The sequence below is a fragment of the Papilio machaon genome, chromosome 4, assembly GCF_912999745.1.
Source record: "Papilio machaon chromosome 4, ilPapMach1.1, whole genome shotgun sequence".
NCBI lineage: Eukaryota > Metazoa > Arthropoda > Insecta > Lepidoptera > Papilionidae > Papilio > Papilio machaon.
The window spans coordinates 1,384,819-1,412,425 of record NC_059989.1 but is presented as its reverse complement, the minus strand read 5'-3'; the positions used below and the strand labels follow the sequence as shown (position 1 = coordinate 1,412,425).

The 27,607-nt window shown below is 33.4% G+C and overlaps 1 protein-coding gene and 1 non-coding gene across 2 annotated transcripts in view; one reads left to right on the top strand and one right to left on the bottom strand.

Annotated features, from left to right (window-relative positions):
- LOC106718512 overlaps positions 1–27,607 on the bottom strand; it is a 281,801-nt gene that overhangs the window by 191,133 nt on the left and 63,061 nt on the right. Inside the window, exon 2 of the mRNA XM_014512606.2 lies at positions 4,948–5,371. Coding sequence (XP_014368092.2) covers positions 4,948–5,371 — 424 coding nt within the window. The remainder of the gene's footprint in view (positions 1–4,947; positions 5,372–27,607) is intronic.
- On the top strand, positions 22,442–22,513 carry Trnae-cuc. The gene has a single exon. It is a non-coding gene; the product is annotated as a tRNA-Glu (tRNA).

The window sequence follows — 27,607 nt, the reverse complement described above, 5'->3', positions numbered from 1 at the left end:
ATCGATACGTGAACAAGAGTTTAATCTTTACGAACGAACGAGCGTGTGTTCGAACGATCCTGGAGTTGGCTACGATAGCATTGGTGGTAAAAAACTAAATCTAACAATTTTTTACTTAAGTACCACTAATAATAACCTTATATTACTCCATAGAATCTACTTAGGAGGCTTCTTTTTTTTATAAGAGAATTTTTTTGCAAACGAGCAGCGGGAACACCAAGGTGTTCATCGACGCCCATGGACATTTGCAATACCAGAGGAATCGCAGATGCGTTGCCGGCCTTTGAGATGGTGATATGCTCGCTTCTTGATTGACCCTAAGTCGTAGCGGTTTGGAAATACCGCCGAAGACAGACTATTCCACAACGCGGCGGTACGCGGTAGAAAGCTACTTAGTGTAGAACTAATGAGAGAAACTAACATGAACGGTTAAGCATTTAACTACTCTTAATATAGCAGTTATAATCTCCTTTCGTCAAAGATGTAATTTTATAATTTATGAATAGTATAAATCAACAATTTATTCAAAGGTAATATTTTTAATTACACATTTTTACATTAAACACCAAGTTCACTTGTTCGGCGATGGTTAAACGAACCTTAATCCCTTCCCCACACTTCCAAACTGGTACTCGTAGCATCCTCGTCTATCTATTAAACGACAGTTATCTGCATGATTGATTGCCCGTGCATGCAAAAAGCAAGGGTATCTATCACAGCCTGTCGCCAGTAAACTGACGAACATTCCGTCAATACCTAAATTATGCTAACGAATTGTGTGTCTATCTAAAAACGAATTTCTTAATAATTTTGCATCGGAATGAATGTATTTAATTAAAATGACGTAACTCATCACAGTTTATAATATTTTAAAATATACTTCGTCGATAATTTCTATAAGTTTAGAAATTCCAGGACACTTTTTGCTCGCTATATCTTAGTCGTATAATCAAAGTGTGAAATGTAAGCGGAAAATATAATAAAAAAAGTGTTCTTCAAATATTTGTAAGATGAAAATTAATAGTAACAATCACAGTAACAAACTGTGGTTCATTAAAACAACGTTTTACATCCATTAAGGTGCCAGAACAGGCAAATATTTCGGCTACACTCTGCGCACCTTGTTGCACGGTACGTTTGCGGCAAAATCCATTGCTATGAAGTGTACAAGGGGTAGAAGGTAATGTATGTCCCACCTTAGCTAATATCCCCGTTGAATAGGGGATGTAAGAGCTATATGTAGGTAGGCATGGAACTGAAGAAAAGCAGAATTACCAATGCTTTATACTATGTTATTTTCAAAATGATATATTTGAATATAAACATAGTTAACTACCTATTATTTCTTTAACTCACTTTAATTTATTGAATCTTACTAATATTATAAAAGCGAAAGTTTAAATGGATGGATGTTTGCTTGAAGGTATCTCGTATCTGATCTTGATGTAATTTGGCAAAGATGTAGAATATAGTCTGGAAAAACATAAGCTACTTATTAAGTATTTTTTAATCCCGTGCGGGCAATAACTATTTTATTTGTAAAACCAACCGGCTAAATACGAGCTTCTAATTTAGATAAAAAAAAAATCTTGATTATCAACCAATGCTGTCAGGTTAGAAAACTTAAAAAGTTGTTTTTACGATTATTTATTAAATTTTATAATTATTAAATATTTTTGTGAGAAATATCATTATGTACATAAAAAAAAACCTAATTTTACATAACAGTTTTCATCAATAGTTCACTTCAATTCTTCGCAAAATATTATGCAATTTTTAAACAGTAAACGCCAAAATTGTGTAGAATATTTTTCAACAATTCACGTAGAGTTAAATCCAACTGCTGTTTCAGCAACACAAACTTCATTTTCTGATATCGTAAAACCTCTTTCACATATCTTTAATCTTTCTATTCGATTAGTAATATTTTCTTTATATTCCAAAGCACAGAAAAGTATAAAGCACATTACTACCGCTCCAAAAACATAGTAACAATTGTCTTCTAGAACATACACCACAATAGACGAAGGTATCATGTTTCATAAACTACGTTATAATAACGCTTTTGATATAAATATACGTTACTGATTTAAATTTTAAATTTTATTTGGAAATTATTTTAAAATTTTACACGATGTTTCAGCTGGGGCGTCTTACAAGTAAGATAATGTCAAAATGACTGATATTCTGAATGCTGTCAATGATAAAACAGATAATAATTAATTAATTGCACAGATAAGATAAGTAAAGCCTCCTTAGATAACATACGAGATAACATACAGAACTGCAAGCCTTATTCAAATGACTGCAAAATTATTATCCGTGTTTCGGGTTTTCACCGCCGTAACAAATGTATAAAAACATATCGTCATCCCGGTTATTCTCTTTGAAAAAATAGAGATAACAACACGTTTTTGTGGTTATATTTTTTAAAAAGAAGACATCAAATGAGCGACGGGTACACTGAAGTGATCAATGACGACCATCGACATCCGAACACCAGATACTGGTACTGGTACTGATATTTCTGTACAATAGAATCAACTAGATTTTGGTACAGAAACTAAAAACTATTTTTATTTATTACTAGCTGTGCCCGCAACTTCGTCCGCGTGTAATAATGTATTTATTTAGGCTAATTATTTTACTTAACCGACGTGCTATGCGTTGATGTACGAGTGTAGAAGAACCGAGAGAGGTGTGTCAACAGCGCCAAACGGATGTCCTTAGTATCTGTCTATTTTTCTGGGTTATAGGCGTGAGTTTTATTGTTTTTGATTTTTACTTAAACTTATAAATCGCTTGTGTTATTAATTTGCTTGCGTTTTTACTAATTGCTTTTGCCTTATAGATTTTTTTCAACAGATTTTTTCCTTATAATTTAGTATACATGAAAAGGTAATAATAATAAAATAAATAATATACCATTGCATTAGTTTAGATAACATGGCGCAGTCTCATTTGAATGAATGCAAATCTGGATCGTAAAAGCATCGCTAAAACGCAGAGGAAATGCAAAAGAGACGTCGGGACATAGAGTGAATTAATTGAACTGATTCTCAAAGTAAATCAGACTCAGCACGTAGACTTATGAATTTATATTACTTGCAGACCTGGGAATAACATTTACGATTTAAACTATACCTCGTCTATAGTTATGTTCTTTTGGTTATGTTGTAAGGTCTTTAAATTACAATGTACAAAAATATCTTCTTTTTCCAAATTGTTTATTTTATTTTTAATATTACAAGTTGGCAAACGAGCAAGCGGTCACATAAATTCGCCGAAATGGCGAAGCGACCGCTGCCCATAGACATTAGCAATTGCAGATGCGTTGCCTACCCTCAATCGACAAAGGAGGTGACGCACAGAAAGAGAATATTTAACCTTCCTATGCATCTCCTCTTCCATCAAATCCACCTCCCCTTCCAATCTTTTCCTTATAAGAAAAGGGTAGAAAGGGAAAGAGGACTAAAAATTAGACCTCCGGCACCACACTCATCAGACAAAACGCGGAATTACTTCCACTTCACGCCTGTCTTCTGTGTGGTCGTGGTATTTCACCGGTCAAGCCGGCCAATTCGCGCAACAGATGTTGTTGCTGGCGTCTACCACTGTTTCACTTATTTTATACGTACCGCAACGATTTCTTTATATTATCCTTCGTAATATTGAACCTAGCATCTATCCATGTAAAATTAAACGTCTCAAGTAAATCGTCAATAATAAATCCATCAACAGAAAACCCCAGTGATAAAATAAAACAACAAGGATATAAAATATAAATTGATCCAAACTTCATCTAACATAAAATCCCTTTAAGTCCATATACAATCTTCTAAGAGACAGCCATCATGAAGGCTTTCAAAAACAATTTAGGCACGACTAAAGACGCATTAAGGTGCATCAGGCCAATTATTTCCACCCCTCCTTTGTAATAGGGATGAAGATATTGTATAAGATGTTTTCAATCGTTTGCTTTTAGATTACAAAATGAAAATTGTTATGTTACTTTGAAATTATCTTAAATAATAAATATCACTTGCTATAGGAACGTAAGCGTGGTGCTAATTTTTACAAATTTGGTGCCCCCATAACTTCTAAAGCAAGCGTTGCCTAAATATTACATTTGGATGTAATGCCTAATTCTATTAGGGATTCTAGATGACAAAGGCCTAGGTTTGCTAAAATGGCATTAGTCTACCCATCATGGAAGCCTTCACTTTATTGTTCTGTTATTGTAAAAAAAGAATTATCTCAACAAAACTCAATATTATTTGCATTGTGTATTATTGAGTTTTGATCGAAGATTAATTTGAGAATTGATTGAAATGATTCAATCGACATTTCAATATAAATGTATAGTTGTATAACAAAACTCATTATTTTTATAATTTTTTTTTCCGAATAAGTTACCCAAAAAAGTAAACAAAATCCCAGACAAAAGGTTTTCCTTTGTAAGCAATGTTTAAAAGTTTTTTGATTCGTCGGGGACGGTAGCGGCACAAGACGCGTCATATTTTGAAAGATCGGAAATACGTTCACAAAGCTCCCTGACGAGGGCTTGGACATTTCAATCAATTGTTTGATTCAAACTCTAAATAAGGAAACAATTGAAAATGTTTATAAACGTGACATATCGAAATTAGTTTTTTGACATTAAAACGAAGTTACACAAAAAGGACATTTTTACTCTAACTAGCAAAATAGAAATTTGTCAAAGAATGGAATATATTACTTTAACGTTATTAAGAAGAACGTTACAAGTCTACGAAAGTGAAGAGAGCAAAACAGGATGTTAAATGAAACTTTATCTGGTAGTTGAGAAATCATACATGTAGATTACAAAACTATATCAAGTTAATAACAAAATAACATACATACTGAAATGTCATGAATAAATCGATCCAAAAAATTGCGGAGAAGAAATAAAACAGCGCCACCTACCTTATCACCGTCGAACTTCTCGACTTGGTCATCGCTGCACCGAACTTCACGTTTCTCCCGCGAGGTGCGCCGCACAACAACCGGTGTTTGCGGCGGCGACACTAGCGCTACGCTGCTCCTAGCGCTCCCCGGTGGCGATTTTATAAACTCAATCTTCCCTCCTTCCACGCAAATATTCGGCGTGAGGGGATACATGGGCGACATGGCTACATTTGTGTTGGCTAAATGGCTGTACATCTGATTGTCTTCTAGAGGAAGAGATTTGGGCTTTGGTTTCTTACGATATGTTGAATCGTAAGCAAGGAATTGAGCTTTGTCTTCGGGGTGGATTTGACGCACTTTCCCGGGTGGTCGGTCAGGTGGCTCTGGGGAGACACTGCCATCGTCAGTACCGGGACTCTCGTTTCTTTCGTTGTTCGATCCCCTGAAACAATAAATAAACATTACATATATTATAATTAATTATGACTAAAGCTTTGCTAATTTACAAAGTCGATACATTTTTATACTTTCAAATGTTTTGTAAATTCTTTGTAATTATTTTATTTTACCTAATTAATATTACTTTGCCGTATTGCCCTATTCTGATCAGCATTCAACGGCCTCTGTCAAGGCGTAGGAAATCATTTAAAAACAAGCTTTCATTTTAGTTTTCTTCAACTGCCAATAGATGCCGTTGTCGACAACATTAGCACAAAAGTTTACAAAATAATGTATTTTATTAAATAATAAATGAAAAATATCCTATTTCTACTTTTAAATTATAATTAAAATGTTTTTTTTTAAATTCGAAAAAATGTCTGACACAAGAGTCACTGAAGTCTAAATCGCGCTATTGAATTTTTTCTCACCGTTCCGTATATATACGAACACAGAACAACATCGATTGGAAGTGTATTCTCTAGTGTGATGCCACTGCTGTTCTTGATCGCCCGTTCTTACGGCGCTGGTCTTAATAGTTTGTGACGTCACGCGCTCGTTGAGGCAATGCCCCTGTAAGGTGCGCCGCGGACGCTCGCCCGCGCGGCTGCGACGGACCGGCAGCGCACCTTCCTCGGGCAGCCTATGAACCTCGTTACGCGGTTTTAGTTAACACGTTAGCTTAGCTCCGGTTAAATTTGAGCACTTCCATAATGTTGGCGACGAGAGTAAAAGCTCGATTGCCGGTTTTTTGCTATTCAAATTATTAATTTTGCACATTATATAGTCTAACTTTATAATACACTAGTTTTTACCCGCGACTCCGTCCGCGCGGAATAAAAAATAGAAAACGGGGTAAAAATTATCCTATGTCCGTTTCCTGGTTCTAAGCTACCTGCCCACCAATTTTCAGTCAAATCGATTCAGCCGTTCTTGAGTTATAAATAGTGTAACTAACACGACTTTCTTTTATATATATAGATATAGATATAGATATAACTAACTTATAAGGCTGTATCTTAAGATTAAGATCTAAATTTAATAATTTTTATTATTTTACATTTTTCTTAAGTTACAATGTATCTGACGTAAAATGTGGTTATTACCTTAATTAGCAACAAAATCAGCATTATCAAGTTTGAATTGGTATCCGACATTTGCATGGTAATCGTAATAAAAAGACAACAACCATACACGCATGCTCGACGCGAATAGAACGACTTAATCGTACTAAGAAATAAGAACAAATCGTTTGGTCAGCACAAGTTGTGTTAAGGGTTGCCAACATTGATTAAACGAAGTCCTGAACAATGTCACCAAAAAAGACGACCTGTCTGTCTTTGTGAAGTTTTCTAGTATCTTTGGTGGACAATGAAAAAAAAAAATATTTAATACCTTGATCCTGAATCCTTGAAGCGGGCTACCAACTCTAACCCGAGGTCTAAGATATTAATCCGAACACTTCGGCCCTAACCCGAAGTGGTGGCAACCCTAGTAACATCTCAGCTACCGGACGACAGAAGCGAAGCCGTTATCGCCTTTGCTTCTAAAGAACTTTGCTAGCTGATAGTGTGTTAAAATAATTTGCGATTATTTTCTCGGTATTTCTTTGTTGTGAAATTTTAAAACCTAAAGTTTATTCGTAGAATTAAAGACTAATAACTATTAAACTCTAAAGCAACAGAGAATATTTAACAACAGGGACGATCAGTCATAGAAACATATCTACTACAAAAAATATTGCTTTCAACATAATTTACTTTAGACGCGGTACAGAATATGTACTTTTGTGACGTAATGAACAATGGAATAGGTGACTACAATGCTACAGTACATTTTGAAATTCAAATTTGGAAACGTATTTGTTGTCTGGTGTGATATAAAATGGTCTTTCGTATTATACATACGAGTATTACAGCATCCTGTTGCACTTTCCAAGCAAAATGCAATATTAAGGAGCTAGGTAAAAAACCCATTGACATAATTGCTACAGAAATAATAACTATAATAAACATATTGTAAGGAGGTAAGGTTATAGTTAAATGTTTACCAACATACAGAGTAAAGTTCGAGTTAATAGTTACAAGAAGTACCAACATTTTAAAAGGAAATAATAACATATTTCTTAACTGCATCTTCGCTGAGGATTAAAATCTTATTTACTGCTTATTAAGCATTTAACTTATGTTGTTTATGATTATCGTCTTTTGTTAAAACGATAACAGAAATAACTTCTTACATGTCCTGCTAAAGTATGTTAGAGTGAGTTCCACTGACGTACAAATTTACACAACCATGTTGTCATGTTTAATCATTTTTTATAGAGATGACAGAGATTTTTGAGCAGGTATTTCAGTGTTTAGAAATAAAATAACATGCACTGTTCATGGACATTTTTAAATACTAATACAAATTCGACTTTCAGACAGCAAAGGCGTAAACAATCCAATCTGCCGGTCTGAAAAATATGTCTACCTCTAAACAGTTATTTAACTGCTTCTAATTAATCGGTATGTTAAACCAATATTAAATTAATTAACGTACTAATAGTAAAAACTAATAAGTAGTGATTCGTAATTTAAACTAAACAAGTATTAAGAAACTTGACATAATCTTCGAAGTTTTTTTTTATGCTAGCATTAAACTTCTACTGTCTGATAATTATACTATCTCACTAATTCTTAATAATATTGTAAATGCGAAATTTTAGATTGATGAATGAATGTTTGAAGGTATATCTGGAATGTCTCAACGGATCTTGAAGAAATCTAGCACAAAAGTAGAACTTAGTCCAGAAAAATACATATTAAAAATATTACGTTTTTTTAATTCCGCGCGGACAGAGTCGCAGGAAGCTAGTGATTATATAAGTTTTCTTCGACATATACAAAAAGTGAGCTCTCAATCAATATGTTTATCGCAACAAAAAACAATACAATCGTTTCAATAAACAAAGGACTTTATTATCGTATCATTGCTTAATATACAAATATATGCATGTATATTTGTTCAAACAAGATTACGTTAGCGACAAACATTTGTATTAAACACGGACCCGTTACAAAACATTGCATTAACAAGACAATTACACAAATGAAAATAGACTCTATTTGGTTCACAATTAGAAACATTATACGAGGTGCATGATATTAATCGGTACATTAATTTAGTAATAAGTATCCGATGTACAGAAAGACAGATTGACGCTTGCACAGGTTTAATCGTGCGGCTAATAAATTTTGAATTATGTACGTATGTATGGAGATTAATATTGTTCTTAGTGGTTTATTAATATGTTTTGAATTTGGTAGAAATTTAAATAATACTAGCCTATAATAGTACTATAATAATAGCTTAAAATATGCCCGCCTGCTTCAGCTATCTTTCCGTCAAAGTCCTGTCAAAATCGGTCAAGCCGTAGCGGACAGATACTCACATACAGACTGACAAAAATTTTAAATTATCAGGAACGTAAATACATGTGTACGAAATATGCAACTTTTTTTTTCGTTATTAAATACAGAGAATCCAATTTTATTACTATGTACCTATATAGATAATATTATGTTCTAGTTGAATAAATAAAATATGCGAAGAAAACGTACATTGTTACTATTAAAGCGATTAAAATTTATAAAACAAAAAATCGTATTTCAATTGTTTCCTGTTGAAATACATTTTACCGCGCTTAGTTACGCAGTTGTTAAATAAAATGAGATAATTTTAAATCCATATAACTGAGAGCTCATCATCGCTTGTTTGTTTTCGTTTAGCTTTTTTTTTTCTATTTCTAAATGCGTTCCAACGGGAAGGAAGCATCGTGCGCCAGTTTCCGTAACGTCGGAAAGATATTTTACGTTTAATCAAAAATAAACTCAAAGAACTATACCGTTTGATTTATTTTCGCAATGAAGAGACATTTGTTTAAAGTCATTTGATATTCGCGGTAATATTTTCGTCAACTCGTGTCACTTTTATCTCTTTTTGACAGGTTTAGTCTGACCACGAAACGTAGGGACGGGGGACAAATTTATTATTATAAAGATTAAATGGGTTTATAGGGTATAAGTCTAATAAAATAACTCTCTGTCACCTTTGTCGCAACTTATTAAGATGAAAGTTGAGATAAGGAGCTAATTGCGTTCGTGACGATTAATTTAACGATTTTTATAATATGACTAAATTAACCTTAAAATCAGGTTATCTTAGATTTTTAAAGTTAAAATAAATTAAAACACATCAATTTAAATGTAACTATGGCTAATAGCTAAGTAGTCTTTAATATATCTAATCTTACTTCATACTAATATTATAAATGTGGATGTGTGGATGGACGGATGTTTCCAGAACGGTTGCATGGATCTTACTGAAACGCATAGCATAGATGTAGAACATAGTCTGAAAGAACACGTAGGCTAATTAGGTTTTTAATAAATTCCCAACTGACGTAGTCGCAGGCAAAAGCTAGTATGACATACTGATGGTTGGTCATATCTTACAACAACATAACTGACGCCCATAATCCAGGGGAATATAATACTATAGTGCTCATATGTTAATTTTTAAAACATTTATTATCAATTCTATGTCAACAGTTTAAGTGGTTAAACGACACGGGTGACAGATAAAGTAGTCTACGAGATCAAAGAGAGTCCAAATTGTGACGCTGTCTACTTTCGATTGCTAGACGCGTGTCGAAACTTTTCCTCCCAGATAGACTTCAGAGTTTGTTTAGACAAGTCTAGACTAGACTAGACTTACCCAGTGTCGGTAATGCCCATTAATCATGATCTATTAGGGTATAAATAATATTCTGGTGGATATCTGGTTAAAATTTACAAGCGCTACGTACGTCAGCGGTGAATTGTTCATTGTTTCTAGAAAATCGATTCGTAACATAAATTAAGTTCCTTGCTTTTGCTTCAATGTTGTAGCTTTTTCTTACTTTTCTATAAGCATACGGCTCTGACGTCATCAAACTCAGGTCACATGTTATCGTCCTCGGGCAAACTTTATCTCTAAGCTGTTCGGAAACACTTAAATTAAATTTGAAATTTAAGACATTTACCGTGAGACGATAAGATAATGAAGCACAGTCGCAGGTCGAGACACACCGCTCGTGTAATGGAAATGCCGTGTATAAGGCATCATAAATATTGTTTAGCAATTGCGGAATAGACAGATCTCTGAACCCGGGACCTTTCAATTTCGACACAGTCTTTCAACGCGAACATTTTCATTACGTATAAACGTCTGATTTATGGATATAAATTTAATAGTAATTTGAATACCTTACGATTTCTCGAAGCAAATCTATCACGATTTGTATTAAATGATTTACCGTGGATTTCTGAGATCAAATTCATCGTTTAAACCATATTGTTTGTTATCTCTGTTTTATTAAAGATGATGTCAAAAATGTTAAGAATGGCAATGATGACGATATGTTTTATAAAGATTTTTCGGTCTCAGAAACCCAAGGTTAATCAACCTAGTGCTATTTTAACTATGACTTCAGTTTTGATCATGTTAACAGTCCCGCCTTCTAAAGATGTAAACTTTGATAGATGTAAACATGATAAACTAACTGTCGCTCGCGACTCTGTCTGCGCGGAATTAAAAAAAAACCTTAATTAATAGCCTGTGTGTCATTCCAGACTGTGTTATATACCCATGACAAATTTCATGCCGTTGAGCCGTTCTGGAGATAATCTCTAACAAATATCCATCCATCCATTCAAATTTTCACATCTTACTTCTTACTAATCTTACTATAATATTATGAATGCGAAAGTTTATAGTATCTCCAGAACGGTTTAACGGATCTTGATGAAATTTGGCATAGATGTAGAACATAGTCTGGAAGAACACATAGGCTTACTTATTATGTTTTTTTAGTAATTCCGCGCGGACGGAATCGTGGGCGACAGCTAGTTTATAATATAAGTAAGAAGTAAAATCTATATATATAAAAGAAAGTTGTGTTAGTTACACTATTTATAACTCAAGAACGGCTGAATCGATTTGACTGAAAGTTGGTGGGCAGGTAGCTTAGAACCAGGAAACGGACATAGGATAATTTTTACACCGTTTTCTATTTATTTTTGTTATTCCGCGCGGACGGAGTCGTGGGTAAAAGCTAGTGTAAGATAAATTAAAAACTCAATGAACGGTTACCTTTCTTCACTCGAATGCAGCTATAGAGAAATCTAGTTCTGCACCAAGATTGCATCAAGTCGTAAGCGAGTGTAATTGAAGATTAACATTATCTATAAGTGTTTTTATTGCACCGCTTCAAAGCCTAAGTATTGCCTTAAATTTGCATTTAACTTAGTATGTGATGTACTTAGATCTTAAGATAAATATAGGATTTTTTTGTATTTCATTCAGGACTTAAAAGTAGATTACATATGACACATTTTCCTGTCTAAATATAGACTAATTATAGTATAAAGGTAGTGTACACTATACTCTCAGTAGCCTAACGATAACAACATAATGGCACTGATAATGGTTGGATCGGGTCCGTGTATGCCTGACTTAACTGGTCCTGCATTAGTAAACTTGTATCATGACGAGAAGCTCCCTAGTGTTTACAGTGTGACAGTTTAATCTACGCACATTAGGTTTCTGAACTATTTATGTAAGTTCCCAATAGATTGTGAATTTATTCATTGTATAATATGACAAGCTAGTAAATGTAAATAATCTTTTGTTATTTAACGTTTCTGGTCTATGGAATTTTGAAGATTTGGAAACTGTTTTAGAGAATAACAAAAAGAAAATAATTTAACAGTAACGACGAATTCTAAACCACGTTTTTGAAATCGTCAAAATAAAATTTTTGTGAAAAAAATAAAATCATCGTAAAAAAATAGTTAGGCTACAATTGTAGTTTTCTATTTCACGTCAGTATAATGAGCAATGATGGAGTAACCTTATCTCAACAATGAGCTTCGTCTGCCGGCGCCAGGTAAGGTTATTTCCGTGGCCCTAACAAGTAACAGTACAACTTGAGTGACCACTATGTCGCAAGCCACGTGTGTTAAGACTTGATCAAAATGTATTACGAAATAGTACATAACGATCAATTTAAAAATTGAAATTCAAAAGCGTTAGGATCTTGAATAGATTCCCAAGTTTAAAGTGAACAGTACTTTATTGAAGAAAGATATGTTTTGGTAATAATTTAGTTTCACACAATTAACGAGTCTGGATCGTCAAAAGTGTATTACCAACTTCAGTTTATCAAATTTAAAGTTTGCTAAACACAAGTTGATAATTTTGAAAAATCTAAAGCACTGCGCGTACGCAAAGGGCTTATAATGCCTTGCGGGTCAAATACAACAATGAGTTCAAGGCCCTGCTGGGGCTGCCGCGCTTCTGTAGCGCATCTGGGATGTTTGCAGATGTCGGTGTTGACGGCTTTGCTGCAGCAATAAGTAAAAGAGCAGCATCCCTGATGCAGCGGGTGCAGGGCAACGTCAACAATTACCTGCAACTCATTGTTGATAGAGTCGGCTTGGACTGTCCCGTATTAGCTATATGGACACGTCTACATAAGTTGTAATTTTATTTAATTTCTAAGTTGATTTTGTATGGACCATGTGTCCTCTTTCCTCTGGAGAAATATCTGTACAAAAATATAAAGCTATCACAATTTATTGGAACAGAATAGATAGATGACAATATCTTTTAATATGAGTATTTTGATAATGCAAACGAACTAAAAGGCGATATTTGCCACAACTTAGTCATCATAAATCCCTGTTCATATGTAGAATGTACATCATAATAAACAGAACTCAAACAAGCAGCTTGTCCCAATCATTCGCTGTGCAATAACATTAGTCATTGATAAACAGTTATTTGAAAAGACATTGACAGTAACAACCGACACAAACGCACTGTCAGGTTCGAATGCATACAATACGCGTGTTGAACCGACAATTCTAAATATAAAGTGAGCCGACCGTGATTCATACGATCTAGGTTATTCTATTTTCAGTAATACCTAAACCTACATGGATTCCTACTGGAATCCATGTAGGTTTGTGACTTGTTTGTTTGAATATATACTTTATGATTGTAAAAGTTTTCTTATAATATAGAAATGGATAGTTTCAAATCAATTTCTCGTTCCAACTTGATCTTGTTTTACCTGAATAAGTGAAGACAGTAAATAAATAGGGAACATATATTAAATCTACATTATATATATCTGTACATAATTAATACGGATGCTGTTGTAACATTGAATAACCTTTCAACACTAAAATGTTGATAAAAAAAAACCAAAAAAAAATATGTACCCATTAATCAGATTATTCAAGATTCTTTTTACACCTTGGGTTTTCAACGCTTTAATTATTAATTAAGTACAATAATTATTGTTTATGAGTTGTTTATTTATTAAAAGACGGCTACTTCCCCAGGCCTGGATTTATAAGTAACAGGAGTTGCGCCGGAAACGAACCCGCGATTAGTCGCCGGTAAAAATAATTTAGCAGGGAATTGTTGTACTGCGACACGTAAATTTGATACTTGAATGTTGCTTTTTATTTTATTGACATACAGAGATAAAGGTACTAAGGGAACTTGGGTCCAAGTTACTTTTACTTTATGTCAAAAATTATTTAAAGATTATTGATTTTCCAAGATCATAAATTAAAATGTTCCTGATTCGCTCAGCTACCAAAAAACATATGTATTGTACATAAGTTTTTTTGGTAGCTGAAAAACACAAATGTTCACAAAGTCATCGGTGAAACTATTAAGACATTCCTCAAAAGTAGGTTTGGCGACAGGCCGGCCGTAAAAACTTAAACCAACATTTTAAGGTTTATAAAACCTAGTGTGCCGACCCCACATGAGTGGGAAAAGGCCAGGGAGATGATGATCGGTAGAACTATTGGTATCGGTGGTTTGTTGCCCGTTCGTGTGGTGCTCGACAGCTATAACAGCTAAATCTAAGTTATGTATGTCTACATATACACTACAAGGTCTTTAAGTACAATACGGGTGTTATTACCCTACATACATATCTTTAAAAACATAATACCTTATTTCATAGTATCAAAACCGCAAAGTCCCGCTAATGCTTCCGCGCCATGGCAACCGCAAGAGTCTATGAGAGGCAACCCAACGTAGTGGTGTAACCATGCGGCCCGACACACTCGAGACCTTCCCTGTTGTAAGCACAGGATAATCTTATGCACGCAGAGAACGTACTTGAAGAATTTATGTCACAGATTAGACTGTGTCGATTAAATCTACTCCACGTAGGATTTTATCAAGGAAATTTTTGCAAAGGGTAAAGGCGTGTAGGGACTTTCGGTTTTCGATTACATTAACCAATCCGTCGTTTTACCTATGATGTATAAAGCGTTTTCTACTATATTTAGTTAATTCCTAATTATTTTAGATCATTTGAAATTTAAAACATTATTAAAGACCACTAATCATAAAATACGATTAACTATGTATAATGAGATGTCCCACAAATCCGAACAAAAGCCTAATACATGGCTACACTGTCTTACAGCTAATTGCGCCGGCGCAGAGTAATGCAGTTCACTGATCTTAATGGTCCGGGAGCCAGGTGCATTTTTTTGTCAATTATTTCCTCTCGAGCGAAACTTCGTAAAATGCATAAGGGACTTATACTATGAATACTCGCGACCGTCAGCTGCGACTAGGTGGGTGGGGTGGGCAGTGGCAGCCTCCCAAACATGGAGAAAGAAAAAATTTTTTCAGTCATTTCCTCTCATTTGAAAATTTATCAGAGTATAGTTTATGTTGTATTTTGAAAGAAAAACATAGTCAGCTGACCATAACACGGTGGATAATACGTCAGCTGGCTCCTTAACATGAAAAAAAAAAATTATTTTTCAAATCTGAGGAAATGACTGAAAAAAAAAATTTTTTCTGCATGTTTGGGAGGCTGCCACTGCCCACCCCACCCACGGAGTCGCAACTGACGGTCGCAAGTATTCATAGTATAAGTCCCTTATGCAATTTACGAATTTTCGATTGGGAGGGACTTGGTCATGAAAATCTGTGGCTGGCTTCCGGACCATTTCAAGGTGCCAGCTGACAAACTTTCCACTGAGATACAGCAAGCTGACATTAATTTTCATTCATAGTAGCATATAAACGATCACCAGGTAAATTTTTATTTGAGAGGAAATGACTGAAAAAAAATTTTTTTCTTCATGTTTGGGAGGTTGCCACTGCCCACCCCACCCACGGAGTCGCAGCTGACGGTCGCGAGTATTCATAGTATAAGTCCTTTATGCATTTTACGAATTTTCGATTGGGAGGGGATTGGTCATGAAAATCTGTCGCTGGCTCCCGGACCATAAGTACGGACACGCTGCCCTCTTATTGATTACTTTGTATATAAATATAATTATAATGATTTAATTGATTGCTCTATTTTCTATGATTGCTTATTACTGTACGCTTACAGATGTCCATTAAATAACAAAGAAACATACTTATAGTGTGATAAATTTATCTAACGGTGGATATAAATGAAACTAAAAGCGCACATTATTTTTAAACAATCATTATAGTATTTGTTCAAGAAGTTCGTATGCATCTATGGTTCCTCTGGTATTGCAGATATCCATGGGAGTTCCCGCTGTTCGTTTGCCCACTGATTTTATAAAAAAAAATCATGCGTTCAAGACATACTTGGGCTATACATGATACGCTTTGATTTATTATGACAATAGACACGGTCAGTCTGTTGTTAAGTACAGTTAGATAGCAATGACATGATATTAAGAATTTAGTGTCAAATCGATAGTGTATTGAAGAATGGGATTGTTATTGAACTGTCATAGAATTACCTGTATTAAATCGTGATCTCTCTCTCTCATATATAATAATTTACATACTTCAAAACAATTCGAAGTTACCATACTAAAAAATAACATCGAAAAGAGAATAAGAGATTTATATCTGGTTGTGGTTAAAAAAATAAAAAATCTTAATAAATTCACTATCACCATCGATCGGTGCAATGTCCTGACCTTTGTATAAGTCAAAATAACAGACATCAGATAAGCGGTGCGAGTCAAATACATTACCCGAACACCCCGAGGTGCAAAAATGCGGAAAAACATGCGGCTGTGGGTTCGATTAAGACCACCGCTCGACTCGTGACCTACGCAAGCTACCCTATATGGCCAGGAGGCGTGATCAATGCGTCAAATTGACGGCCAAGATCAATTGGCCAGAACTACCACTTTAAAAATAAAAGAGCCGAGTTTTATTGGTACTTTTTTTCAATGTAAGTAATAAAAGGGCAAAATATAGATAAGAGTGTAATGAGATTCGGATATTTTTAAATTCGTAGTCCGTGAATTTAATTATAGTAAGCTATGTTTAAAATTCGTGGCATTTTAAATTTTGATTCAGTTTTTCCAATTTTTAATTCGGATTGTATTGTGGCATATTTTAGGCCAAGTAGACCAGTATGGTCTACTTGGCCTAAAATATGCCCACGTGCATCAGCTACCTTCCCGTGAAAGTCCTGTCAAAATCGATCCAGCCGTTCCGGAGATTACCCAGTGTGGACTTACAGACATAAAATTTTTAATTAAAAACCGTTATTAGCAACGCATATACATCACGTGTACGAAATACGTTATTTTTTTCTTAATATTATACACTCCAATTTTATTAATACAATATGGTAACATTAAATAATTTAAAAACTAAAAAATCATATTTTTATATCATATATATCACAGTATTTTTCGTTGGCTAATTGTTTTTTTTTTTTGTTTGTCCCTTCTGCAATCTTCTTATCTATGTCAAAGCTAACAGTCACGCGGTCTGGCTCGTTACGTTCGAATCCTGCTTATCTCTTGCTAGCGTATTCTGAGCAGGTCTGTTTAGCAAGTGATGGTCTCGTATAGTTTTACACTTCAACTGTGTAATGATTATAAGCTTTTAAAAAGAAAATAATAGAAAGAAAAAGGTTAAATATAAAGTAAAACGATAAAACTCTTTTTCATCGACGAGGACGCGATATGAGACAGTTGAATCTCAATAAATTAGAAAAAAAAATATTAAAAAGGAAATAGTAAAAACAAAGAATAAACAACTTAAAATAGCTTATATTTTTTAAAATGAAGCATGGCTAGATACAAAATAAAACATAAGAAGTACGCTCTCTCGTAAATCTACAAAGCCGTGACTAAGCAATTGTTCTGGAAATCGGAGACGCAAATAGTTGGTCTCAGAGAACGGCTATCTCTTATAAGAATTGCCTGATGAGGGTTTAGCAGAACTGACAATCATTGGAAATTGGATTAGAAAGATGCCTTAGTGATCCGAGATTGCATCCTCACAGCAATTGAGACTTGAACTTATAAAAACAATATATAGAATTTCACTGCTGACTTTTCGTAAGAATAGATTTTTCATGATAAAATTCCACTATTCATCTTCTTTACTAACCAATTAACTGTTAAAAACTGTTGGCTATATACGCCTTATTTAAAAATAACGTACGCACTATTTGAACAGATTAAACAAAAAGGGCACTTAACATTACAACTGGTATTACTTTAAATTTTAAAAGATAACTTAATAAGTAAATAATTCACCATTGTAAAATAATTATAGGAACTAATGAGTACCTAATACCTATAATATTACATAGTTATCTAAGCAAAGTAAAACAAACTTAACGGAGTCTTCTACGATAAAGGAATATAAGGTGACCATACTTCATTCATTTAAGGGTTTATTCTAAAACAGGATTTGAACTGACTTTATGTTTGAGTTGATAAGCAATTAATAATTTCATGTCTAAAATTTGAAAGAAATTAAGAAATAACTGGTGTAAATGTTTGGTTTCAGAAAATGAAAATGAAATAAGAAAAAGAAACATCTTTCAATAAAAAAAATTAACTCGAATAAAACGTATTTTATTCTACACATTGTCTATTTTCTGCGCGCAATATTTATTTTTAGAATGCAGTACATTACATATTATTATCCTGTTTCCACAAAAAAATGTGTGGTCGTACTTGTGGTCTAATTAAATATGTGGAAATGTCTTTACAACTTCCTGGAGAAGGTATCATAACGGTATATTGAGACAATCGTGTCATTGACTTAATCCGCCCCTGTCAGCAAATCTCTTTGTCTTCACCGCAACTTCCTTTGTTGTAGCCGACCTTAATAAGTTTGCGGTTTTCGTTAAATTGACAGCTGTGTCATAAAGATAGCGGAAATACAGTCTTTTGCATAGTAAGATATCAACACAGCACAAAGGTCAACAAATGCTTTCAATATTTTCTTTTTAACCTTTGAATTCCATATTGTGATCTCTTATATTCTGTATGACACAACAAAGACTACGTATGTATTTATACAAGTTTCACGGCCGTCGAAATCTACGGTATATTTCGATTTTTATTTCTATTATAAATAAGTTGAGAGCATTTGCAGAGTAACGAAGATTGGATTAGGTTGACTATTGTTACGAATACGGCCCTGTCTTATCAAAATGACGAATGAAAAAATTTGTAGTAGGAAATTCTCGTTGCCTTTGACCTGTTTTTAGACGTAACGTTCTAACTCTGAAAGCTTAATTCGTATATTTATTATCTTCATTATGCCGTTCTCATCTCGCGTTAATATTTATTAATGAGACCTTTTCCCTGTATAAATTAAGTTCATTACTTAGTCCACTTAGCCGCGCTTCTATAATATTCCGACCTATTAATGCAAAGTGGATAAAGTTTAAAAGGTTTTTATTACATATTTATGGAATTTTATGTATTATTAAAGACGATATATTGTTTAGAGTTATGTTCACTGCTACGTTCCAAATAACGTTGTAACATTTCAACTTCTATGTTTTAACAACTATTTCGTTCTATACAAAACTGACCAACCGTTACGCTATCCATGCCAAATTGATTCAAAATACTTATTAAATTCAAACGAAAAACAAAAAACAAAATACTTTAGATATGTCACGTTATCATTTTCCCTCAAATATGTCACTTTTAATTAAAGCTACACCCTATGTCAAGGAAGTCAATTTCTAAATAGGCCTGATAGTATGCGTCATGCAACGGTATTTGTAATCCGACACCCCGGTATCAAATCCCGGAACCGACCACAACACCTGTCCGTAACACTTCGCTCTAAATGTTCACAGGCCATACGGTAGACATACATACTACTGTGAGAACTTAACTAGCTACACTAACTTCTATAGCTTTTTCATTAGATGTTTTTTAGTTTAATAATTTGCCTGAGCAAATTTCAAAGTTTAGATAAATTGCATTGCTTAATTCACTTGTGTATTAATTCGTTTGATTCGACATCCTTAATCTAACCTAACCTCCCTTGAACTACAAACATATTTTATTACAAAAGAATTGTGAACGGAAATGTGACAACACTGGCTTTTCACCATTTTATAAATATAATTGGGTTATTGACTTTAATTCTTTAAGTATAAACGGTCTACGGAAACTCACTAACTAGATTACTTGTCGTCTAAAAGGGTCCTATTAAGTTATTTAAATTACTAAACTATGTTTAAACCGATTAACTTAACGGTCAGAATAGACTAAAGCAACATATGATAAACAATACAAGGCAAGCGTTATCCGATATTTTTTTAAGTTAGTTAAGGTAGTTAGTAGGTATACCTACTAAATAATATAGTGATCCAATTAGGTTCGTATTTTAACGTGTGGACATTAATGAAAATAAATTTAATAAACATTTATACATATTTTAAAACGTCAATGAAAGCTTATTTTATACTCAGTATTTTCGGACCGATCTCAAGGATCGAATATTTCAAAGGTTAATTGTTGTGGTCTTGGGTCATTCGACTATTGTTGGTTTGAATTGTCTTTGTATTTTTAATCGCTTCAATCTATTCTGCCGTAACCAAACATCCGACTCTTTGTATATATATCAGTATCTTTTAAATACGAAGTGCTTGAGAATGCAAAAGCCATTTGCGAAATTAGGTCGATTTGGATCAATAAAAATAAAATGCTCAGTCGAAAAACTAAGAGTATAAAAATTGGCACATCGCCAGAACTGCATCGCATAATGAAGTGATCTACGATGAAAACATGTCAGCGTTATGACACCAACTGGGAAAAGAAAAGCTCGAGATCAAAACGTTAAGCTTAGTTATTTCTATAAACAACTACGTTATTCTTGAAAGAAACCTTTGATTACAGTCAAAGGTAAACAAATTAAAATATTTTTTTAATTTTGTTGTTTAAAGATAATTGTTTATTTTTAAGAGCTTTAAAGCCATTCTTAAGTAAAACAAATAACGTTACAAGTAAACAAAATAAAGAAAAAAATATTTTATGGCATTGAATCCAGAACTGGAAAAGTACCGTCCCTTATCCTCGTCTGGTCCAAACTGACGCACTGTCTGTCCAAGATGCGTGACGTCCCATCGCTTGAGGCAGGATAGGGTTTGTTCGCGCATGCGCTACGACGTCATGTAAGTTTACAGTCGAGGACTTTTATTTCCTACCCATTTAGATGAAATGTCATTTGAAGCTCTCAATGCATATACGTCGAAAACTTGTCATCGCAAAATACATTCTTATAGCTGTAATAGGGACAGTTTGTTGTATATAAGTAGCTTTTGAGTGCGAAGCGAATTTAATTATTTGCCTATATAGAGTTAAAGATAGGTTTTGTTAGCGCATGCGCGCGCTACCTCATATAAGCTGCTCATAATACAGTCAATTCACTTTCCACTTAGGATATATACAAAACTAGCTTTTAGCCGCGACACCGTTCGCGCGGAATACAAAAAAAGGCACACAAGATAAAAACGTTCCTATGTCCGTCTCCTAGTTCTAAGCTACCTCCCTATCAATTTTCATCTAAATTAGTTCGACCGATTTTGAGTTATAAATAGTGTAACCAACACGACTTTCTTTTATATATATAGATAGATAGATAAGATTACATTATAAAATATTAAATCAAAAACGTAAATATTAAATGATATTTTTGTTTATAAGGACTACTCAATCGTACTCAAAAAAATTATTAATTTAATGTAACAAAAAAGTTATGTTGTACATGAGTACTTTAAAAGAATAAATATTGATTGTAAAAATATATATGGCGGAGGAAAAATAATAACAAACATAATTAACTACCTAATTCCGCAAAATCTTTTAAGAGAACCTCAATTCATAATGCTGTTACTCGACACCTCGTATCCGAATATCTGATAAAGAAATTTAATGTTAAATTAAAGTACAATATTATAACTGGCCGCATACAATTGACTATATTTAAGAAGAAAAAAAAAACTGTTGGCGCCAAAAAAAAGAAACATGGCCGCGATTTTATCGTTCATTCGGCATTTTGGTTCCTTGCAATATTTTTATTGGATCGTGAATCGCCTTCGTGCGGAGATGTAACGTCGATTCATTTTATATCAAAGAAATAAATAAAAATTATGCAGCTAAAGAAATGATAAACATTTTTGATTTGTGCGACGATTTATAAATTCAATCTTTGTATTTATTTTGAACAAAAACAAATCTTCGGTAAAACAAAAGAAAGGTTTAGATCCAGAGTAGATATTTTTGATTTAAATCAAGATTTAATTACACCAAAGAGGTTTCGGAACCGTAAAACCTTTTTTGTTTTTTAAAAATAAAATGAACATCAGAATTGAATTTGGAATAACACGTAATTTGTACGGCACTTCGGATGTAAACAGGAACAAAGATTGTAACTGGAGCAAGCACAAAATCGCATTCAATTTGTATAATAATAAAAATATCGAGACGGTCAATACTTTCATCGAGTTTATGTACGGTTTGTTGAATTCAATAACTTTGTACTACTTATGTAAACGTTTTATTTGTTTTCTTTAAGTTTGTTTCGTAATTTTTATTTTTTCTTCTTCAGAGAAAATGTTGATTTTTAAGTTTTTAATAATATAAGTAATTTCAGAAATATAATTTTCTTAGAATCATAATATTTACTTTATTGATACAAAAATTGGAACACTAAATTATACGAATATGTATCATCCGATATGGTCTAGTGGCTAGGATACCTGGCTCTCACCCAGGAGGCTCGGGTTCGATTCCCGGTATCGGAAGCAACTTTTTTTGTTTGGTCCTCATACTTGTTAATTTTTTTTAGTGTACTTTGTTATTTTTTTATTTATGTCTAATAAAAATTATGTACATTTTTAAAGTGAAAACTCATATGTTCATTTTATAAAACAAACACATAATATATTTATGAAGTTCAGTTATTAATTTTAAACACACAAGAATACCATCTGCGGAATATAACTAACTAAAAATACCTAAGCATTCTATTTATAAAGCACCTGCAGCGCTTAAAGGTCACAAAGCGCCAGATGCGTCCAGCATAATTAAAAAATATCTAAAACATCATAGGAATTATTTATATCACCCAACGTAGAACACATTGCAGCAGGTGATTCTAGCAACATCGACTATGCGTTATAATTAATTTAATTTCATTAAGCAGCTGTCGTAAATTTTTGATCTTAAATAGTAAAAAAAATATCTCATCTAAGTAACGGCAGTCAAAGTTATTGGAGAACGGGTACCACATATTTCACCTGAAAACTTTGATTTATACGAATCGTTTCATTTAATTTTTTGGATGGATTACTACCTTATAGTGAAACACCTATTGTTTCTTAACGTTTATTCATTTCGTAGGACTAATGCGGTCCAATTTTATTTTTTTGCAATTTAGGTGGCATCAGACCAGGTATGCTTGCTTATTTGGTTCATAAAAAATGTTTACTGACATGAGCAAAGTTTTGTATAGCCCGTAACAGATGGTCTATACAACTATTATTCCATAATAACAGTTGGCAATGCGTATAAAAAGAATGCTCCACCTGTTCATTGTCTATTGAGCCATAAAAAACTTTAAACGTAGCAATTGTAAAGGACTATTAAAGGAATTTCAAAATTATCATTTGAAAAAAGGCCGTTAAAAAGATATGTCGGCACGAGTCAACAGCTGCGCGTTCATTGGTCGACGGCCATTTTTGTTTCCAAATTCAAAATTAAATGAATGCTGCGATGTTAAGGGTTGCGAATTTCTTCAGAATCAGAGGACCTAAAACTTTTTAGAGCCCATACAAGACATATTGTCACATCAAATCTCATATATAATTTATCGATGACGTTACAAAGGTGCGTATCGTAAATATTCGTAATGGGCCCTCTGAAATTAAAGAAATATCGATGAATGAGTAGAAATAATTTACAAATTGACTCTTTCACATTTCTAAATGTTTTAATAACCAAATCATGATTTCTTCTCATTTTTTGAAGTTGTTTTCAATAAAGAAATTATCGGAAATATAAACTAAGTTACACTGATGTTACCCTTTAATTTTATTGTCAATATTGCAACCCTAGCGTCATTCCTACTGTAATTACCAAAGAGTTCGGACGTGTGTCTCACCTGCAGACATTGTTCAAATAATAGTTTTTGTTGAAAGCTAATTATGTTTATAACTGCGTACATTCCGAAATGAAATTGTTGTAGCATTGTTACCTGCGACGTGTGGTTTTGTATGAATTTCTTTTCATGTAGCTGTTCTTTTTTTATTTTGTGAATAACTATTCATATATCAGCAAATAATTCATGAATGGTGTCTGTATTTTCCCTTTGAAATGACACCACAATGGAAACATAAACATAACAGGTTCATATCGTTTCTTTTTTCTTTCGTGGTGGTTTTTCTTTCGTTTCTTTTTACTTTTTTTGAAATATCTTAAACTTTATTGGAAAGTGTAATTATTTACTTATTTTTTATTTTAAATAGTTGGCAAATTTTTGTACCACATTTGACGCAGACCACGCCTAAAATGACTAGCAATTTTTACCAAACGTCTTATAAATATTTAATCGACAGTTTAAATCAGTTATCAAAATGTTCTTTTATTTCGATAATCGATCCAATCGAAAATTCATAATTTTAATCGATAACAAAGTATTTCTTAGAGCGTGCCCTTTGATGTAAGCCTACGGAGGGAATGTCTCGAGTTTCGGACGGACAGAGCGACGCGCCGCACCTGCCCGTACTTCCTGCTCATCGCTTTTTTTCTCCACACTTACGGCATTTCCTGGACTGTCGCTGTGACTTGTACAGAGTAATAACATGGCAGAGAGTTTTCTATTTTATGTGACTCTTGCTTTGATGGAGTTTCGAAGGAGTAGTTTGTTACTGGTCAAATAATAAAAGTAATTTTATTGAGGTTAAAAATAAAAACTTAAATTAGTAATTAAAAATCTCAAAAAATATTCCCAATCATAGATATATACTCCTATACTTAGATTAACTTAAAATAGATTTTTTTTAAAAACATTGATAGATATTTATTTTTATAATAAAAGAAAATGGCACTCGTACAATGTTAAGCAACATAAATGTTTACCCACCAGTGTTATCTGTGACAAAGCTAATCTGTGAACTTTCTAAATTTATTCATATTGTTTGCAAAGTGAAATAAGTTTTTCGTGCGTTTCAACAAGTCGATCGTCGATTCGATTCATAAGATGTTTTTGTGCGTTTCCACCGGACACGGAGCTGTGAGTCGTTTGGATCTACGGTGCGGAGACAATGACCGTTTGGTTCCCACCGATCCGCCAATACGTTTGGAACCGAACCGAACAATAGGTGTTTGGTTCTCACGGATCCTTCATCGGTAATTGATACATAGAAGTGACAATTTTATGATTGATCAATCTATACACAGTTTATTTTACACTTTCGATACTTACTTGATTGCAATGATGGTAACTATATTAGGTAGCTGTATTTCTTCACTTTTTTGGTTAATAAATTACGTTTCCATTCGATGAAATATCTGAATATAAATAATGAGGTTATTGCGTAATGAATGAATGAATGAATAAAACACTTTTAATTCATTGTGTTCAATTTATTGTTTTGTTCAATTTTTCATGGATATAAGAATATAATAGGGTCATGGAATGATCAAGAAATTTGTAAGATGGCCAAATTGTTAAAAATTTTTATTAAGTTTAAACGATAAAGATCTCCTACAATGTAGGATCAACATCATTCAACCGATGTTCCGGAATTTAATGACAGGTGTAGAAAATAATTCTGGGGTAATGTGTATTACCCCTTATCCTTAAATAATTTGAGAGAATGACAGCTGATTGTTTTTTAAGCTCATCGAGCAGCGACACCTGGTGGCCATATTTGTAGTAAGAAAAATGAACTTTTAACTTGCATTTTATAACCCATTACGTTACTTGTCGCACATTTAATGCGATCATTAAACAAAAAAATGTGAGATTAATAATTTCGATGTTTTAAGGTTTCGTTTTATCGCTGTTCATGTCTTAAGTGCTTAAATGTGGGTGGTCATTCTTTGAGTGAAACTTTGGCGTGGAATTTTAATAAGTGAAAACTCAAACTTGAAAAGCCAGTATTCGTATATAAATTTATACATTTAGAATAGTAAGGAAACATGATAAAGTAAGTAAAAAGTTATTGAGATAGTCAGGTAAATTTAGACGAGTATTTTTTTCTCGAAGTTTCCATATTTTTGACATTTCTTCAACACTAAATTAACTACTGAATGTGGTAAGTTGTCTTCCACGTCTACGTCACTTTCAATAGCTTCGCTGCTCACTTTTTTACTATTTAAAAAAGAGAAATGTAAGTTAAATAACATTCTAACTACTAATTCTTCATCCACAGAACGCTTAACTGTTACATTGACAAGGATAACTCACCCGGTGGACACAAGTCAAACTAAATTATGACAGCACACTAGCGCTCCCCTGTCACGGTCAAAAAAGCATCGCAAGATTCTTTTCGTACTGTATCTGTCATGTCATTTCCCTTTATGCCATTTTTATGGCAATGTAGGTTTTATATCTTCTGACAGAACTAACCGCGACAGCAGCGCCCCTCTCACCGGCTCAGATATCCTTGTTCGACCATACTTAGACATCTATTAGGTGTTGAGAAAACATTTTACATGGTAGATCGTCGCAACGCTTCGACCAGGGCGCATCCATTTCATATCACTTTCTACTTATCGTATTACAAACGTGTTGACAAACCAGTTCGAAAACATGTATAACATTTTGATCAATATTAGATAAGAACTGAATTCGTAATAATAATAAAATAACAGATTAAATCTACGTTAAACTAGTTAATTATAGCGTTCATAACTATTTTTTTTTATTCTGGACGATCTCAAACAAACGTCATATACTTTGTACATACTTCGATTTCTGCACCACATACTATCGCAGATCGCAGTCAAAGTCTTTTTCTCACTTAATATGGATTTAATAGAAGAAATCTACACTAATGTGCTCTTTTCATTCTCAATTAATAACTCTGTGCAACAGTCAGTTGTTATTAACTCATTCTGTGAAATTTCTATCACAAAGTGCGTATGCGCAAGAATAAAGAAGTAGGTACCTTTAACACCACCTAGGAAATACAAAATATAATTATAATAATTGGTTTCAATTTATCATTATTATGATGCGTCAATATCAAACAACATTTGATTCGTAACCGACATTGTCGTACAGTTGCACAACAAGGTAATTTCATGGTGTTTGAAATCAAATTAAAATAACACTTGTCGGCAACTATTTATACATGTCGGTATGATTGATATCAAAAAAATAAATTGTACAGGAAATAAACGCAACGGTATTCATTCAATTCGTATTATATCACCTCATACACCCGCCACGCTTCAATGAATTATCTTCAACTTTAGGGTTGGTTAAAATCGACTAATAATAAAAAATAAGGAAGCCTACTAATACCTCTAGAGCGCTCAGTGGAAGGGTAGCGGTCGTTTTAACAACTACATACATACTGACATAATTGCATCCATAGATTCGGATATACGTAGACACTTTTCTACGTTAAAAGCCCCGAAGAATTCAAATCGATTAACATCATCAAAATGAAGTTGTTTAGGCTACAAGAGATTCCAGTGTTATGGAAATAAAATACACTTTTTAATGCTAAATTCATACGAGTAGCTTGGTATATTACAATGTACATGTTTACAAAACACTTTTACGATGGAAGGTATGTTCAAGTTATAAAGGAAAGGTAAAAGCCATTAAACTTAAAAAAAGTACCGTTTCATACCCGGAAAACATACTTTGCTTACATATGAAG